The sequence below is a fragment of the Dicentrarchus labrax genome, unplaced genomic scaffold (assembly GCF_905237075.1).
Source record: "Dicentrarchus labrax unplaced genomic scaffold, dlabrax2021, whole genome shotgun sequence".
NCBI lineage: Eukaryota > Metazoa > Chordata > Actinopteri > Moronidae > Dicentrarchus > Dicentrarchus labrax.
This window is the reverse complement of record NW_026136723.1, coordinates 11,523,216-11,543,084: the sequence shown is the minus strand read 5'-3', so window position 1 is coordinate 11,543,084 and position 19,869 is coordinate 11,523,216. Positions and strand designations below refer to the sequence as shown.

Genomic DNA, 19,869 nt, shown 5'->3' with positions numbered 1-19,869 from the left:
AGACAACCGTAAACGACAGATGCTTGAATTCTCCTGACACCAGGTGCAGAGGAGAGACACCTTTCCATCTGTGACTTTCCATCCATGTGTCAATCTCTTTTGAATACATTTCTGGCACACTTCCATTCACACCTATGTAACAGCTGTGTACACTGCATGTAAAGCATCTGCCCTTTGCTGTTATCAATATATTTATTTTCTTGTAAATACTCACACACCTTCACAGGTCTCCATGCATCCAAACACTCTTATTTCCTGTTTCAGCTTTATTTGATGTATACGTGACCGTGCGCTACATCCGACTTCCAGTCTGGCGATTATGAACCCCCTCCCACTAATCGAATATGTGATTGCCTGCCAGACGGTCTGCACGACCCCTACTCTTTGCTCATCAAATCAGCAGGGTGCAGATGCCTTTGTGGCCTACTTAGCCAGACTCACAATTACTTAAAGCGCGTCAGGAGATGTGGCAGGTGATGGAGGCCACAAGGTGAATATGTATATCATAAAGGTGATACAAAAGTTTTAGAGATTATGTATGGGATTTTAACACTTAGGGGAAACAGCCCTATTCATTTCATCTCATTTATATGCTGCAGATGGGAGTGTGGGAAAGAAGGTGAAGCCAGAAAAAAAGTGTACCCTAGCTGAAGGAAAAAACAGGCGACTCTAATAAAGGAAGACAAACAAATAAGTTTTGATTATGATAGTGTAAAATGTTGATAAATAAAGACAAAAAAGCAGGATAATATGTGAGACTAAATAAATAAAAAGCAAAGCAAGAACTGTCTTTGTCTCCTATTTTAAATTGGCTGCCACTGATTTCCGCCAAATTCCTAATGTTTTCAGAAGACCGAGAGAGCCAGGCCTAATGAAAAAGCTTATATAAATGCAAATTGCATTCTGTCCTATGTTAAACCCAGTGCCTAATGAAAATTGCCAAGGTGGAGAGAGGAGATGGATGGTGTGTAGGCAAAATAGGTCAGATCACTCGATAAATAGAGTTTCATACCACAAACTCATCTCCCATCTGGCAGCCAACAGGTGAGGCACAGAGGGGGAGGAACTGACAAAAAAAGAAACAAACAGCAACCATATATCTACTTTATATAAGTTGCAATCTCTGACGACATGTCTGACATTTTGATTGTTCCAGAACATACTCCAGTGTCCCTGACGCTGACGGATAAACACTTAAAAGAGTGTCAACTAAAAACAGCAGCATTCAGTACACTCACGACATTTTGAAGGAGCAACACTTGACAAGAACCCACATTAGTCATAGTGTCACGAGGTTGCATTTAGGTCTAGAAGAGCTGTGTCACGTCCCTACCCACCTCCCTTTGCGGTTCCGCCTCAGTCTCTTGCCTGACCTAACGTCTCCTCTGGCTGGGCCTATGCGCACAGGCAGGAATAGAAGCCCATTACATCTCTAAACAGGAAGAACAGCCTCGCTCCATCTTCATCTGGACTAGACACAGAGCGAGAGGCAGCCCAAAGTACCGTTGTCTGTTTCAGCAGGCTGCCCGCCGAGTATACCCAGGGGTGTCTATGTGTGTGTGTGTTTTTACGCGTGCAAGCAAAGGGTGGGATTGGGTGGGTGTGCATTGTGTCTGACTACCCACTCTGCCTTCCCTCTCACCTCACACAGCCTCGCTTTCACTCGGCACATTGCAATAGGAGAACAGATTTGTTAAAGCGTTTTGTTTGAGTTCAGAGAAGGATATTTGGCAGGAAAGCAGCTGGGTGGCCTTGAACACTACTCCAAAGTCAATGGTCTGAACAGAGTGGCAATGACACTTTCATGATATCCTCTGAGCATGCTCTCAAAACCTCTCCATTACTCTTCTGTCCGTTTTTACTCTCTTCTTCTCTCCCTCACCACAGGTGTTTCTAACAACTCTCTTTGTCTTCTGTTGGCTCAGTTCCAGTGTTCTTTCTCCCCTCTTTCATTTTCCTTATCTCTCACATTTCTCTATGAGACAGCTTCTGTCACATGGTGTGTTCAACAGCCCCCCAAAATGTCCTGTAGCAATTATCAAAAGCATAAAATGATTCATGTGCGTCAGAGAAGAGTTTCCTCTAGAGTTCCTCGTTAACAGGTGCAAACACACCAGTCAACTGTTTTTCAGTTCTCTGGCAGCTAACCGTGCTACTTAACACACCAATGTAACCCGGGCGGTTACAGCAGCAAAGCTAAATTAGTACAGCACTGTTGCTCCCTGGTTTAATGACTTTTACCTTAGATGTGTCTGTGGCTGTGATGACCCAAGTGCAGTTAGCATTGTTGTCGTACTGGACAGGGTAGTTTGGAGATGTGATGACTCCGCCCGGCCCTTTCAACTGACCTCCACACATTGGTGCTACAAGGGGAGACACAGAAAGAGGAGAAATGTTTGGTCAATATCAGTTTAAAAACAAACATTCTCATTTATAAACAACTAAAGACGAAGGATGCGTCGAAGCCTCTCCTGGATTGCATGTTAAATCTACAAGTCATGATGCTGTCTAGCTGCTAGTGGTGCCTGTCTATCCCTGAACTGCCTCAGCCTTCACCCCTTTTCGGGTTTCTTATTACTCATGCTTGCAATTGTAATTCTACCTCGTGAATTATGTATAATGGATATTTCATTTGTGTTTTCTGTATTCTGTTCAAAAACGCCCTGTAGAGGGATTCAAAATGTTCATCTTAAACTTTACCAAGCAGCATGGATAGCATCCCAAAGAGCATAATGAGGTTCCTTCAGTGTTCCAGACGGAAATGTAAGCAAGCATTGCTTTTGAAAGTTGAAGCTGTATGGTGAATGCTTGGAAATGATAGCTTGTCCTTTTTTCAAACATCAACAAATTGAAGATCTGAATATAATCAGCTGCTGTGCACCCTCTAAACACTTGCCAATTTAGATCTTTATGGTCCTCTGCAATTGTTAAAATGTTTTTCAGGCAGCCATTAATATAGTTTGGTACTGCCCAAGTAAACCTTATGTATGGGAAACGTTATCAGGGGAAAACAAAATTAAACACAAATTGAGTATCGCACCTTGATGTTCTCATTTGAAAAGAGAGCAGTTATAGCAAACCTCAATAAAGGACAATGTGACTTTTCTATCATGGCCTCAGGGTGTCTGCATGGCAGAACTGTTAAACACCCCTTCAAATTAAAGCAGAATTCCTAATGAGTACTTTAAGGGAAGTGAGTGTGTACGTGTGTACATATGTGGGGGAAACCTGAAAGTATTTGAAAGGACCCAAACTAGCTACCCAGATTTTAATGAGTTACGTCTAAGAGAGGTCCTTTGGGTGTTAAAGCCCCACTCAGTGGGTCCATGCTCCACCCCTCTCCCACCAAATAACCCCTATTAAAATGTAAAAAGAACTTTGGCGAAGTTAAGGAGAGAATAAAGTAATTAATTTGAGTTGTTCTGACAGTGAGGGTGACCTTAATGAAAATAATACAGCAGTGAGGAAGTCCACCGAAGCTATCATATCCCCTTCTATTTTTTTTTTTAATCATGGGGATCATCTTGCTTGATACACTCCACCCTGTGTGTTCAGTGATAGACAAGAAAGTGCAGCAGGCCACCTAGCAATAAAAGTCCATGACGAAGAAAAATTGCGGCAGCTCAGTGTGACCAGAAAGACAGTGTGAACGAAAAGGGGCTGTGAATTTCATTTCGGGACAATGAATTTGAAGCCAGAGATGAAGTTTTTTCCTGTGCTAATGATAGTGCTGTTCAATTTAATGATGACTAATGCTAATTTAGGATACAGATCTTCAATTATTCCTGGATGATGTTTAATCTTCATTGAGGCAGAACAAAGGCACAGTACCAAAGGTTAAGTGAGGATGAAGGAATGAGATATCCTCAAAGGGCAATTTCACTGACATTACTGTGGATGATATGTCAATCTTGAATATTTCTTTACATAAAACAGAAAAAAAAAATATTGTTATACTGTGTCCTTCACTCAAAAAAAGCTCCATTTTTAGTTCAAATAAGAACAGAAGACAAAAGTGCCATTATAAGGCCTTCATCAATGTGTTTGGTGTCACAAAACACCACCATCGGATGACTGACAGTAGCTCAGATGAGATGAAGCACTACCAATCCCCCCAAAGACATAATCCTTCTAAGATCATGCTGCCCTCTCCATAGAGCTGTAATTTAATTCTGGTACAATTGGATCAGTCTAAGACAAAAGAAAGAATGGGGGTGTCTGTGAAATGCTGGATTTTCTCAGAATACATTAACTGAAGTAGAGTAACACAATGGCCCAAAGGTGATGTTAAAGTGGACAAAATGCTGCAGTTGATTACATTAGACAAATCTGTCAGAGATTAGGGTGTTCAAAAGCCCTAACCGGGAAATGGTACAAAATGGCTGACAGAGATCTTCCTGCTGGGGATAAACGTAAATATGGATGAAAAATCCCCCTATTGGTCTATTTGAATGAAAATCAAACAGTTCAAAATTAGTACAGTCCCACCATACTTATCTCAAAGCTGGTCTGTTAATGCACTTTCTGATGTTTTTGTCAGCATCTCAATCTCAGAATTGTTTGGCTTAATTACTTCAAACTTTTGGAGTTATCACTCAGCACTCAGTAATTACAGGGACCTTTTGGAATACTGATAGAGCATTTAGTGCTGTCAAATCAATGAAACAAATAATCAACCACCACCACACCTGCCAAGTAAACCTGCAATAAATGATGTTTTTGGCCACTTGGGAGCATCTAGGTACTAACTAGAGCCAGAAGCCAGTCTCTAAACACTTTGCTCAATAGAGACTGAAGACTTTAGCTCAGCTTTTGTTGCCAAAACTGAGTTTAAAAAAAAAATCCTGCACTGCAGAACCAATCCAAAGTCTTAAGAGTGGTGACATGCAGAAGTTGTGTGCTTGTAAACACTGCTGTACCATATAGAGTTGCTCCATCCATTTTCAATGTTTTAAAAAGTAATTTGCTAAAGCTCCAGCTTGTGTCATTACGGAAGAGAATAGGAGAACATTGTTTTAGGTAAGGCCAAGTAAGGGTTGTTTGCAGCCGTTCCCGCAGCTGCTCAAGCAACTACTTTGCATTTAGAAATCCCCAGATGATTGGTAGGTGCTGAGATCTAATATCGTCTGGTATTGCGAGACTAGTTTCTAACTGTATCTGTATGCCATATGGCGCAGAGCAGTGAGTGTAGTCTGCCTTTTTAGAAAGATGCGGGACAGAAAGCTCAACGATAGGCTGAAACTTATAAAGCTCTGTAAAGCAGAGAAACCATTTTCATGTTTTCACATTGTTACTGAGCGTATTATTATACATTGTTATAGCTGCTTTAAGGAGATGTTAATAGAATATCTAAAATTGGCTTGTGTCAAATGTCTATTTGACTCTTCCCTTGACCATACAGTACATTGCTCCTAGGAGTGGAGCACACAGCATAGTTAAGAGATACCATGGCCTATTTTTTGTTTTTGCCACACAAATCATAACAAACCAGCCTTGCACTGATCGGGGTTTCATTTGACTTTTTTTCTCTGTCCGTACTGAGTGCTTTTAGATTGGTACAAACAATCCGAAAACTAAAATAATCCCCTCCAGGAAACAATGCCTTCAAACCATATTGTGTACATTTTGGAGTCTAACTACTAAACTGAAATACTAAAGTCAGAACCAGTATGCTGAATGTCTTGTTAAATGGAATTTCTGGGTATTAGGTTTAGGATTTTTTTTTACTTTTGAGCTCTAATGGAACACTACCATCAAATTGAAGTAAAATATGAATATGTCCTGCTCCAATGAATACACTTCATAAGTCAGATACCCATCAATTAAGCAATTACACTACCAAAAGAAAAAGTCAAGAATCAAATCTACTCCGATTAATTCAGTTCACTGAGGCTGAAAACTGCAGAGCACACGAGCATCAGGAACATCATTCAGGGAGCCTGACCGCTCTTCCTGCCTGTCACAAAATGGTCAGAAGTGAGGAAGACATGATTGATTGGTAGCACTATGCCAGCATGGCTAAACAGCAGGAAACAAAAGAATGCTGGCCAAAAGGTCAAAGTCAGGCCAGTTACAATAAAACTGCAAATACTGAATCAATAAAACAGACAAAAGAAGAATATGGACTGGGCATGCACACAAAATGACACAATACTCATAATTAAACACGTCAAAATCAGGGCATCCGAGTAAGAAAACATAAATGGAGGTCACATTGGGACTACATCCATTACACATGTGCACAGATGAACAACCCACACGTCACTCCTTACCTCTGCAGATGGGCCGATCGTCACTCCAGCCTACATAGCTGTCTGTCACTCTGAGACAAATGATGCTCTTCGAGCCTTGCAGTTCATACCCCTCGTCGCAGGAGAAATGCACTGTGGCTGTTCGCCTGCAGATGAATTGCATGCAAAGAAAAACACACAAACCTCATCACAAACCTTTCCTATAGCAGTGGGAGTGCTGATGAGGTAACAGGTAAGAGTAACAAGAGAAAATATTTACTGGCAAATAAATAAGTAAATAAATGTTCTCCTTTACTTCCCAGCTGTGATTCCCAAAAGTGCTGCATTGTGGGAGATGGATGTTAACTATTTGTCTTTGTTACAGTTGACCACTGATAGAGACAATAGCTCTGAAAGGAATAAAACTCAATAATCTCACCGGTAATATCACCGTCCCACAGAGGCAGCCTATTAGTGTGCAGTGACTCAAATAGTAAGGTATTTGCTTTAGTGTACACATTTCTCTCTCTGGTTTGGTTGCAGTGGCTTTATGGGGCATGACATTGGGTAATGTGCTGTATGCTACAGCACATTTCAAGGTGCAGTCCCTGATTTTGTTGTAGCACCAAATAGTCTCCCCAAATTTCAAAATGTCTTCCCAGTTCGCTGTTGATTAAAACATAACTGTGAACAAAGTTAAAATCATCAACAGTAAACTGGGACATAATACTGGAATAAAATTGGGACAGAATTTTAAAAAAGCACAATTACAATACCGTGGCATTGCTGACATTCGTTGATTAATGAAGGTCCTTTTATGAAAAACAGTGAATTTTAAACATTTGAAAACTAAATTAATGTTGGAAGCAGAACTAATTAAAACTCTGATATTATTCAATTTTAACACAAAACAACTGAACTGACAATGAAATACTACATTAAATGAAGAACAAAATCTTAACAGCAAACTGTCACAGAGCACTCCAATACCACTGACACAACTTAATTAGGCCTTGACGAATAACTTAGAAAACTGAAGGCCTTGTGCTGAAGGTTCAAGTTACTTTGAATAACTGTGACAAAAGTCATATCAAAAAATTAAAAATGAGGCTAATGAATGCCATAGCTGCAACAAAGTACAAAAGAAATTACTTCTCTAACAAGCCATATATATTTATACTATATAGCTCAAACCTAATAGGATAATGGCTTGTATCAAAGTGAGGTGAGGTCTTGGAAACCTGATGACCATCTTTTCCACCCAAGATGCTAATTGTTCCTAAAGTAATTCTTTGCTTGCTTTTACCTGAAGTCTGAACCTTTTCTTTTTCCTCGATCCGGGATCCCCGGGTCTGGACACATGTTGTGCCCCTGCGCTACACCCATCTGAGACACTGACGGGAAAAGAAGAGAGAGACGAAAAATAAGTACAGTAACAAAAACAGTACAGATTGTTCAACAAAAGAAAGTCTAAATAAAACACTATTATAAAAAAAACAAAAAACATTTTTGCTGCATTAAGGATAAATTCCATAAATATGAAAATGCCTGTATTAACATTTGTGCAGGTTTTCACAAGGTGGCTGGAGTACCCTTACCTGGCCATTGTAAAAGAAAAGGTTAATATAGACAGTCCTAGAACCACAACCTGACTTTAGCGAAAGGAAATATTGGAAAGTTTGGATAGATGTCAATGTGAGTCATGTTTCCCATAAGAGCATAAAAAGCAAATAAAGTATATTAAAGCTCATTTTTATGAGTTTGTTTGATGTTTACTTTCTGCCCTGTGGTGGTCAATAGTCACTTCCTGCCATTTTATAATTATATATAGTATATATTTAATTCAATTCAATTCAATTTTATCTGTGTAGCGCCAATTCATAACAGAAGTTATCTCAGGACACTTTTCAAATAGAGCAGGTCTAGACCGAACACGTTATAACATTTACAGAGACCCAACAGTACCACCATGAGCAAGCACTTGGCGATGGGGGCAAGGAAAAACTGCCTTTTAAAAGGCAGAAACCTAGGACCGACCCTTCTGCTCTAGGTGGGTGGTCTTCTGCCTCGACCAGTCGGGGGGAGAGAGGGAGAGAGAGAGAGAGAGAGAGAGAGAGAGAGAGAGAGAGAGAGAGAGAGAGAATTTCTATTCTGTTATATTGTGTATATATACATTTAAGGATAAAAAGGTTGATGAGTTGTAAAAACTGCGGTAGCATTTTCTTATTGTCACAGGAGAAGCTCTTGATATTTGCACTCCACTAGCTTTGCACACATCGGCTTATTTGGCATACACCTTGACCGTTTCCCTGCTTAACATTTAAGTACATCTTATCCCAGTGGACATTCCTTGTGGTGCTCTATTCAATCATGTCACTAGGTGCAAAACAGTGGAAGATAAAGTGCTAGAAGGGGTCAAATAAACCCGGCCAATGAGGAGACCCGGCCAATGAGGAGACCCGTCTGACTGACTGGGAGGGGTCAAAGGTCTGCAGGGCCAGAGCAATGTGACACCTGCTTGTTGGCCAGGGTCCCAGTTTAAGGAAAGAAAGCAAAGAATTTAAAGCAAGGCTCAGTGGTGTCAGCAGAGGTAATGAAAGAAAAGGCAGAATAAAAGGTTACTTACTGTTGAACAAACAGGAGGACAATGTTGACTAACTCAGGAATATGTGACTGTCAGGCTTACTCACATATTGTACTGTACAACTGTATTTTGTATTATTGTCTACGAAACAACTGATTAACCCCTATATTTGATATGAACATCTTAAGATGAGAATTCAATGCTAAATCAATATTGGATAATAGCAGCAAACAGTGATGTGGTGATGGAGATCCAGTCTAGAAACTCAGTTGTTGGGGGTGGGTTAGGAGTGGGAGTTTACATTTATTGTTATTTATTTATCCAATATTTGGTAAACATTGCTTTACGTGTGAAGAATACATATCAATACACCATTTATGATTGTTATAGGCTGAAACTTGTTTTTTTATACATACCAACAATTTTCTGAGGTTCAAATATTCATTTAAGAAGATTTTCTTCTCGAAAAAGTAATGAAAGTTATTTTCACTTCATAAAAGACTTTCCATACTGTTTGTCTTTCCATTAGGGGTCACAGTCAAATAATGTAAAATAAAATAAAATTCTAAAGATACGGAAATGTGAAGTGGAAGAAGGTAAAAAGGCAATGCATTAAAGCAAAGCCAATGAAAGAAAAGAAGAAAAAGTGATTTTTCTGAGAGATGTAAGGTTTGAAGGCGAAAGAGTGGGAGGTAGAAGTGGATAAAATGAATTGTAAATGGCCTTAAGGCAGGATTACCATTAATGCACCTCTTTTCTGTTCAGCAGGTTGTTCTTAAACCCTTCAACATCCATCTCTCTGTGCCACTGTAGTCAGGTGGCTCACGACTGTCAAGTTGTTAATGTTACAGATGTTCATATAAAGCTGAATGGGATAATGAACAGTGAACTCAGAAAGACGGTGAGAGAGGACAAGGGCGAGGAAGACTGCCTGCCATCATGAGAAGAGTAGGCAATGCAATTACTGCTGTCCATTTGCTATTAGAACTGCATCTCCAGCACAGACTGCGTGTCCTTTGTGTCTGTACCTCTTACAACAGTCAGCATTCACCCTGTTCTCTAGCCAAGAAGTAGAGAAAAAACTTTTACATGACTTTGAACAACAGTTTAGACAGGTGAAAACCTAAAAGGGACTGTCTGGTATCTTCTCCAAAACATATACATACAAGTTGTGCAGACAGCAGTTGTTCCATTTTAAGACTGGTGGATTATTCACTGTCAGGATTGTTGTTTTCTTGTACTGAGGCTGGAGTCACTTGTTTAAGTAAATGTGCAATGAAATAGAAAGTTCAGTTCCTACTGCAGCTCTACAGGCAGCAGTATCCTTAGGCAAAAATAGTTATGCCTATAACAGTACTGCCAACTCACACCGTGAGAGCCACTGTTTTCAGTCTGCAGTGCAGTGAGAAAAAGGTTGCAGTGGTGGCAAGTGTTTGATGTCATTTGATGCCATTGGCAGGGATTTTACCCAGGTAGAAAAAGACATTGTTCGCATCTGCATTTGTTCAGATTTAAACATTCCCATGATATAATTAGAAGTACATCCATTGACACTCTTCTCAAGCAAGAAAAAAATGCTTGCTTTCTGTTTGATGACGCCAAATTAGAGCTGGTTTGCTTTTTGTCACACTGTGCCAGGTACATCGCAGTCCACAATTGTATATTGAAGTTTTCTTCAAATTAATATTTTTACAGATAACACCAAGTTATTTTCTCCCTTGATAACTCAGGAGCATATTGCACTGGTATTGCATGTTATTTGAAGAACAATGTTGACAGTAGAGGCTTGTAACTTACACACGGATATCTTGTGGTGGTTGTCTTTGCTAGGCAACATCTTTACACCTCGAGACTTAAGTTCAGTCATCTTCTTCACTGTGGAGAAAAACAGAGCAGAGACATATAAGACAGCAATAAGTGCAATAATGACACCCACACATTTCAGCAGTGCCTAAATGTCTGCAGTACAGTACATAATATATACAGTACCATACACAATTTCTGACACCCACTACAACTATATTCACAGCAGCATTACAAGGCAATTAAACAAGAATGTCTTGCCAAAAATTGTCAAATAAGAAAATAATTGCAATTGTGTGGATAGAAGGGTGCAGGGAATATTATCATTAGATTATTAGCACTAGCAGGCACGGTATATGAGGGTTACCACTAATTTCTATACAATAAAAAGATGAGGTTTAAAATTATTCAATTTCAGAAAATAAAAAACAAAGCCATCATAGCAAAGTAAGAGGCTCATCTAAATGCATATTTATTCATCAATTTCAAAAACACCATCAGCATTGTTTGTGCACCCCATCACACTCATCCCATTTAAATATTTTGACGGTTCCTGACAATGAAACTTTGTTTTGCACAAATGTGATTGTTATCCTTTGCTCAGTTTCAGCTGCAATGTAATTCAAAGGTAAACTGAGTCATGTGTCAAAAAGTCTGTTTACTAAGTGTCTGGAAGAAAAATCACAATAAAGAAGCTCTTTTCAGTTTTGTAACCCTGATTAGAAAAGGGAGAAAAAAAGGTATCATCATGTTTCTAATAAGGGAAGTAAGCTATAAGGTGTGGGGTTTGATAGGTGGGGTCGTTCTGTAAAATGAAGGACACTGAAGAGGAAAAAAAAAAAATAGAGCCAAAGAAGATTTTCAATCAACAGTCATTTCATCACTCCAACATGCCGCTGCTGTGGAATCATGGGAGATGTCATTATGAGAATGGCTGGTGGGGGAAGGAGGAGATGAAGTCAGTGTTTAATCCAATTAAAGTATTAGTCTCCAATTTCTCTCTGATCTTATAAACATATTTATTGAACACTGAACCTGTAAACCAATAGGTTTATCTTTATGCTTTTTCTTTTCCATATTCTTTATCCCTCAGTTTCTCCCTCTTGTTCTTTTATTTTCCAACAGCTGATGGCTGGAAGTGAGATCCTTAGAGATCACCTTTTCTGTGGAGGAACTAATCATTTTTTCCCTGCTCATCCCTTCTAAAAGCTGACCCCTGACCCTTTATGAGTAATCAGACTGGAAAGGGACATATGGGAGATAGGATTTTATGTGTGTGTGTGTGTGTGTGTGTGTGTGTGTGCTTGTGCAATTGTGTGACACTTGAATAATAAGTCTGCAAATCTTGTTATTCTGAAAGCAATCACAACTATTCTAGTGAAATGATTTCACTTGCTTCAAGCACACTTTAAAAACTGGCAAAATCTTAATAAGACAGATCATGATAATTTAAGGAAATGCAAGCTCATTTGTACTAGAAACAAGACGAATGCTGACAATCTTTTTCTTTATTGGACATTAAAACATATTGATTTTTTCCCTGTTGACAGCGGTGCAAAATAAAACAAAAGGCACCAGGGTCTTACTAAGGTCTCCAACACTTGCAATTTCATGTCAATCTGCCTCTCACATTATGAGATATATTAAATCTTTTATGAGGAAAGCTCATGGAGTGTCCAAAATTTTGAGAGATGATCCTGTAGGGAATACACATGTTTCATCTCAGGGCTGTCAGTGACCGGATTTGTGCTATTTCTGGAACACAAGTGCAAACTACATTAAGATTTTGGCACTAGAGAAAAGTTCACTGGGTCACCATAAATATTAGGATTTATCCTTAGGGGGCCAGGGATATTTTTACAAATAAATTTCAAATAAAAGTTAAACATGACACAAGATAGTGGATGATTCGATGTGATGGTAAATGATTAATGATCGTCCTTTTAAAACATCCGAAGCTCTCTTTATCTTACCTTGGTACTGGGCGCTGAAACCTCTCAACTTGTGGTTGCCATCAGAGGTGAAGTGCAGTCTAAGCCAGTTCTTGCTGCTAATGATGGGTGAGGGGAGGTTGGGGCCAGTGAACCTGTGGACACAGAGACAGACAGAAGAGTGCCTTTGATTATTAGCGTTTTAGCACATTAGTGTTTTCACATGCAAATGCGAAAGTAGCAGGTTGCAAACCACAGTAATATTTAGCATAACCTGTGCACTCAGAAATGTATTTAAGGTTAAAGGCTAGGGCTAAGCACAAAGACATGTCCTTAGTACATCGACCCAGACTTATTTTACACTTCTTTTGTTTAGTTTGACAAGGAATAGCCTCATGCACACTAGCTAGGAGTACAAAATGTTAGGTATATCATATCTGAACTTATTAATTACTGTAATTGCTGCACACATAATTTCTCCCTGTCACTGTTTTGTTGAAGGGTTATCTGAAAATAGAAAGTAATTTCTCTATCATCTTTTATTTACTCAATCAACTGCCATTGTAAGACAGGATTGTGTGTGCTGGTGCTTCTGTTTTGTGCCATAAAGCAATTATGCAATCCATCAGATTTCCAATAAAGTCATGCCCAATGGCAGACAGTATATTACAGAGTCTGCCAGTCTTCTCAGTGATTGTCTTGTTTATTTATGGTAATTATACTACTGTTTCAAAATGAATGTGGCAATGGACTTAGAGATGTTAAAATGCTTCACCTTTAAGATCTATTAAAGGGAGGGTCTGGTACTCAAGGGGAGCTGTAATGTTAATGACTCTTAACCAAACTGTGTGAACCAATAAAAAATGAGACCAAGAAACACCAGCATTGGCATTTGCAGAGAAAGGACACTCATTTTATTGCTTTGAAAAAGCAAGAGTGAATTATACTTCACAAACACTTATAGTGCCTCCTGATCTGTATGCTAATGAGGGCTGCAGCTTACCAGGCACTTCTTCAGTTGTTAAAGCCAAAGTCATTTGGGGACACACTTTGAGACACACATCTCCATGCACACCAACACAGGCACACGCACACATTCACACACACACACGAGCAGTATGTGCATAAATTCCATTTCCCCACCTGTAAATTACATTTTCCCACTATGTCCACCTCATCTCCCCGACCTGCGTTTCTGCTTCACTCTATAGAGTAGATACACACTGAGGTACACCTCCAGCTCTCATTAACAGCAATGGGGAAAAAAACTTGCACAGTAAAGAAAGTGAATTATATTCTAAATTCTAAATTGTATTAAATAATTAATCAAAACTGAGAAAGACACTGGAAAAGACATTTGAGACGTATTTTGCAAGCTAATAACTACTCTTCTTTGAGGGCCAAAACATTTCTGTGTAGTGATGCCACAGGGACACAAGAATAAAACAGCCTTAGGCATACAGCTCCAACCAAAAAAGACAGGGATCTACTATGAAGACATATTTCAGGGTGTTTGGATATGTGATTGACTGCACTGTAGAGCTCCCTTAGGATCAATTAAAAGCATGTAGGTTTCTGGATGTGGTCAAAATTATCTTTTATTTTCATGAAAACAGAGTCCTTCCATTTCTTAAGCCAGTTCTCACTGCAGTGGGGCCACCACCTCACTGTACAGCAGCTCAACTTATCAGTTAAGCTGAACACAAACTCACGTAGAGGGTCAGAGGGAGAGAGAAAACAGAGTGGAAAACTTTTTTTTTTTTTAAAAAAGACTGTTGGGCCGCAGGAAGGACAAACCGCAAGGGACAAATGGGACAACGAGAAAATCTGTAGAAAAAGATGTTTTCTCCTGCGTCCTATTGCTACTTGCTCAAGCAAAATTGTCAAATTTGGCCGTTTTTGGGGCATATTTTGGGGGTAACTTCCAAAATTGCACTATCCAGTGGCTGTACTACTGCTAATGTTAACAATGTTAACAGTTTCATGAAATGACTTAAGGTATTATCAAAACTCTTACATAGATAATGTATAAGAACAGAAAATTAAACATACAGTTTATACCCCCTTAATATGCCTTTCCAGAAAACATGATTGCCAACAAGACAGGCGCAGGGACGTTACTACATCATTTATGTTAAACTCTTGGCTCTTGGGTGTCAATTTCATTCGCTGAACATTCCACTACTACCCCTGACTTATGGCTTAGTTTCTCTTAAGCATAATGAATGGGTAACCTAAGTAAACCAAGAAAACAATATAAATGTCTCACATCAATTCAATCACATACACTCTCTATTGATGTTCTCTTCTTTTTTCTATATATATTTTTAAACATGGGCACAGTAAAGTTATTCATCTGATCAGATTATTATTTTTTTCCTTCCTTTGACCTGGAGGCTGCATGTTATGATGAAAATAAGGCAGAAATGCGTAGCCATGTCGTACAACGCTGGCCTTGATTTACAACAGCAAGTGCAAGACTGATAAAGTGAGTCGGCATGCCTCAGGAGATGTTTTATCACTTGAGAGAAAGAGAAAGATGGAGCATTAAGGAGGCTAGTGTCTGGCACATGCATTTGGAGTGGTGCTACTAGGATGTTGAGATGCCAGAATCACCTCTGGGTCTAAGCACATAGTTGGTCCTGAGACAGCTAAAATCCTAGGTACTAAATCTCACACCAATCAATTACAGTATATGATCCCCATTACCTACATGCACACACCAAACACCAGCGCCAAGATTTTAATGCAAACTGCTGTGTTCAGTTGTGTTGAGTTACTCCCCTTTTCTCCATGGGGACAAATGAAAACCTTTTTGAATTAAATGTGAGCTGGAATCAACTCATATTAACAAGCAACAAACAAGCTTACGAAGGCCTTAAGATTCTGATAAACAGCTGCAGTGGCAGAGGATAAGGAACTGATGAGTATGCCATTAAGGATTAGGTGATTAATAAATACGGGATGAGGGATGCACCGACCAGCATAAATATAACTTTGACCCAGTGTCACCTCTACTTTTCCCTGTCTCATTTTTGTGCTGAAAACATGAAAGTTTTAGGGTGAATGTGACCAGGGGGAGCAACAGAAAAAGTCCTGAGCTGGCTGATGGAGGTCTCCTGAAGGGTGTTGTGGCTACTTCTATAGTTCCTTTTCACCTCACCCTTCTTGCTCTCTCTCTCTGGCTGACCATATTAGATTTTATGCGGAATTGTCTTGAGAGTGCAGTGCTAAATCAGTTTCCATTTCCAGGCCCCAAAGCTCCCATGTCTGAGTGAGACTTTTGATGATTGTCCAAGAAATTTATTTTCGGCAAGGCAAGGTGATGGAGGCAGCCAGTGGTGTTCTTGACTGAAGGGACTGAGCTGTGAACCACACACTGAAACACAGAGCTTTCTGAAAAACAGCTATGTTTGGATGCTGTTCTTTTACTTCCATTTACACTGCATGTTTCAACATTCATAAAAGAGCTGCAATGGTTTAATGGTTGCACAACTTTACAGGCAACATCCAATTTATGGGTATCTTAAGTTAGATTTGCAAATCCTTGTTGCTTAGACTTGTCTTTTCACTGTCATATTATGATTGAGGGTCTGGGGAAAATAGGCAAGACCAGTCCAAATCCATTTACGTAACACTAACACAGAGATGCTTTCCATAATGATGTGACTCATTAAATTGTTAATGCCTTTCAGGATTTTGAACAAAGGTCGTCATCATCAGGCAATTCAGCAACCTTTCCCAACGGAATAGGTCTTTTTTTCTGCTTTATATTCATCGTTTCATGTCATCGGTTTTCTGTTCAGGGGGCAAGGTGTCAAATTACTCTATGCATAATCAGTAATGGGCGGAGTTTAGGTGTCAAAGGTGACTAGCTCCACATTAGGATCAAACGCTTTAAATCACTGTTCAGCGCATTAATGCACTGAGATATAGCATCTGATGACCATGTATGCGTTGTTCATGTGTGGGTGTTTGCATGCGTGTGGTGGGGAGAGGGCCGATTCTGGACGAAGAACGTCTCTGTTAATTGCAGCTACTTAGGCAGATCAATCAGAGCTCTGCTCAGTATGCAGGACCTGGTCTTTACAGCAGACCGGGGGTCACAGTGACATTAAAGCCAAAACTTTCAGCATTTTAATGAGGCTATGTGAATTATAGCACAGGCCAACACATCCAGATGTACATGCAGGCACACGTCACCACTAGCAAACATTCACAGTAACAAACAGAATACCCCCCACTCCTGTGCCATTATCCCTAACACACACACACACACACACAAATCCACATATATACACGCCTTACCTTCTGAGGTAAAACTAATCAGTGTGGAAGACCCTTAAGTCCAGAATGGCAGTATTAAAGCACTGGCAGTGGAGCTGTAGCTGTGACCTTCAAATGTAACTGAGAGCAGACATACACTGGGGGTTTAAATGAACCACCAGAGCCCCTTGCTCCAACCAACACAGAGCCCTCAACACTGTTCATTCATTTCTTCAAACAGCAACCACCCAGGCAGTAAAAACCATCAACCTTACACTATAAGTTAAGGCCAAAGTATTAAGAAAGGTCTTCAGGGCAGTTATGTCCCATGGGTCCATGGTGCACTGGACTGAAGCTCCGAGTGCAAAAGCTGGGCAATGCAGAGGAGGTTAAAACCTCCACTGGCCAAGCCAGTAAAACTGCAGACCCATCAGAGCCACATGCCTACTTTCCCCTTAGACCACCTGATCTAACAGAACCAAAATGTCTGTTCTTCTTCCTCTCTCAGGCCTCATGTATTATTCATGGGCAGACCTCTGGCCCCATCAGAAAGCCTTGTTAAATCTTCTGAGGGATTCCTTTCTTCCTCTTCCCACAACTCATTTTCTGCCCTCACAGAACATATAATATGGACACTGACTGAAAGAAATTTCCTTTTGGGAAGAACAACTCATCACCCTTCATCTTCATTCCCTTTCCCTTATTCTTTTTCACCCCATTTTTTAAACATTTCTTCAACATTATTTTGAAGCTTCTTGCCAATACATTTTTGTCTATAAATCAATTTAAGTCTAACCACAGTAGAAGTTAAAACCCACCTCAAACTTGGGGATAACTCTATGGGTACAACTGCCATATGACCTTACCATCCATAACCAATCGTAATCGTCAAACACACATTTCCTCCTCAATCTGGACTTTTAAAAGACCACAATGCTTTGATTGAGGATATACTCTTCCAATTTTAATACCCATGCAAATTAAAACTAACCTTACTGGCTACTCAACCATTCTGTTTCATTTCCTTCACAAAGAGAAATGTATAGTAGCCACACCAGCACAAGTCTCAAGCTGAATAGGGATGAACTTATTCACATCAAACAATGTGTCATGTCTGTCAGGGACATCAGTGAAGTTTAGATCATGGCAAATATCTGTTAAATTAATTGTGAGAGAAGTGTGTAGAGAAAAAAGGAAGATGAAGAGTTAGTTAGGTCAGGAACAGTTCTGGATGGTTGCTGATAAATACAACAACTAATTTCCGAAGTTGATTGCAATAATTGCAACCTACATGAAAGTTAGCATATACCAAAGTTAACGTTTGAGGAGCAACTGTGATCAACCCAGGACAAAACACTGGTTTGGAACTGGCTAGCCAGTTAATGGAGTTGGCACATTCACTAGCACTTCAGAGGCTTAATCTCTATTAAAAAAAGCAAACCTACATTTTGGCCCATACCTCAAACTGATACCTTGTAGAACACATGGCTTCTGTTTTGCTTTAATTTGGTTCAGTCAGTGAGATTGTACCCTGTTATCATTTCTTAAGATAATAGAAAACATATTTTTATGCCATGGAATTTTAAAGTTCTCCAAAAAAAAGACCCAAATTATTCACCCATCGAAGCTAGTTTTGAATGAATCTATATTAGTTTTTCATGCACCATGACCTTTCTCACTGCTTAAAAGTATGACAGAAACTTTTTGAGATATGTTGATAATAACTAAAAAGGCACACAGGCAAGCAAACAAAATGGGAAACATAAACTCAAGCAGCTCAGTTCATGGAAGTAAAGAATCTAGTGCCACTTGTTCCGCAATTGATCCCAGCGTCAGTGTGATTTATTACTCTTGTTTGAAAAGTCAAGGTGGATATAGGCAAAGTCACAGAGAGCAAAGCGATAGGACTGAACTGCTATCGAATGGACTGTGGAACAATGCTGATGAGGAAACCATACAGAGCCTAATAGCTTAGATTATTGAATGTTTGCCTTCAACAAAATGACCCACACAGTCACAAATTACTTGTTTGACTAAGATGAAGCAAAAGACAAATACAGACATTGTCAAACTAGTAGCTATTCTCCTCATTTCTTATCGTCTGTTTAATTTCTGTCAAACTCTGCTGACATGACGCTTCACCATCATCGCCAAGAAAGGTTGCTGAAGACGCACACGCACCCTCATACACAAACAGAAATGCACACACCGTCAATCACATCACACACACAAAAAAAAAGAACTGTGCACTTCTCAATAGGTGTAATCGTCCGCGGGCGGTATTGGATCTGTGGTTAACGGGAGAAAAACAAATGAGTTTCCAAGGTCACTGTTAAAAGCGGCAGTGATAATTGAGCCGTCCCTGTAGATCTATCAAAGACAACAATAAACAAATGCCAATAATATCCCTAGGGCTGACTACAGGGACATCATTTTTCCCTTTTACAGGAGGCTTGAAGCAATAGATACGGAGTGAAAGAGGTGAGAAAGACACCATCATAGTGTGACAGAGAAAGTATAATTTTAAACAAATCATTCTCAGGGTTGAAACATACTGTAACATACAGTACATACATACTGCGTGCGTCCCTCCCACTACATGAAAGCTCACACATTATTCTGACAAACTTACCTACCTTCACCACTGTTTGGAAGCAAAGGGTTTTTGTAAAACATCAAAGTATATATAATACACTAGTGACCCAGAGAAGCAGTGCCAGTGACTGCAGCACAAGCACTGCAAACTGAAGCTTCAGTGAAACTGCTTTGACACTTCCTCCAAAGAAACCAAAATCAGCTATGTATTGCAACATTAATGAATTTATCTTATTAACAAGTCTCGCCTGTGTGGATCCAACCCCATATACCTAATATCATAATTTAAAGTTATTAAAAACACACAAAGGCACACTGTTTTAGTTAATTGTTGTTATCTACAACATTCATCTTTTACAATACGCCACTACACATTCACCTGACTGGTTTGTTACACAGAACCATCTAGGAAGTTGTCGTTGGAAACTGTAATTGGATGAGCAATCTGTCTGTCACTGTC

The 19,869-nt window shown here is 39.6% G+C and overlaps 1 protein-coding gene across 1 annotated transcript in view; it reads right to left on the bottom strand.

Annotated features, from left to right (window-relative positions):
• The window catches only part of csmd2 (CUB and Sushi multiple domains 2), a 230,075-nt gene that overhangs the window by 108,042 nt on the left and 102,164 nt on the right, over nucleotides 1-19,869 (bottom strand). The window contains exons 6-10 of the mRNA XM_051389619.1: nucleotides 12,591-12,703; nucleotides 10,612-10,689; nucleotides 7,537-7,624; nucleotides 6,273-6,397; nucleotides 2,242-2,363 (exon numbers count right to left, since the gene is read on the bottom strand). Of these exons, the coding sequence (XP_051245579.1) occupies nucleotides 2,242-2,363; nucleotides 6,273-6,397; nucleotides 7,537-7,624; nucleotides 10,612-10,689; nucleotides 12,591-12,703 (526 nt within the window). The remainder of the gene's footprint in view (nucleotides 1-2,241; nucleotides 2,364-6,272; nucleotides 6,398-7,536; nucleotides 7,625-10,611; nucleotides 10,690-12,590; nucleotides 12,704-19,869) is intronic.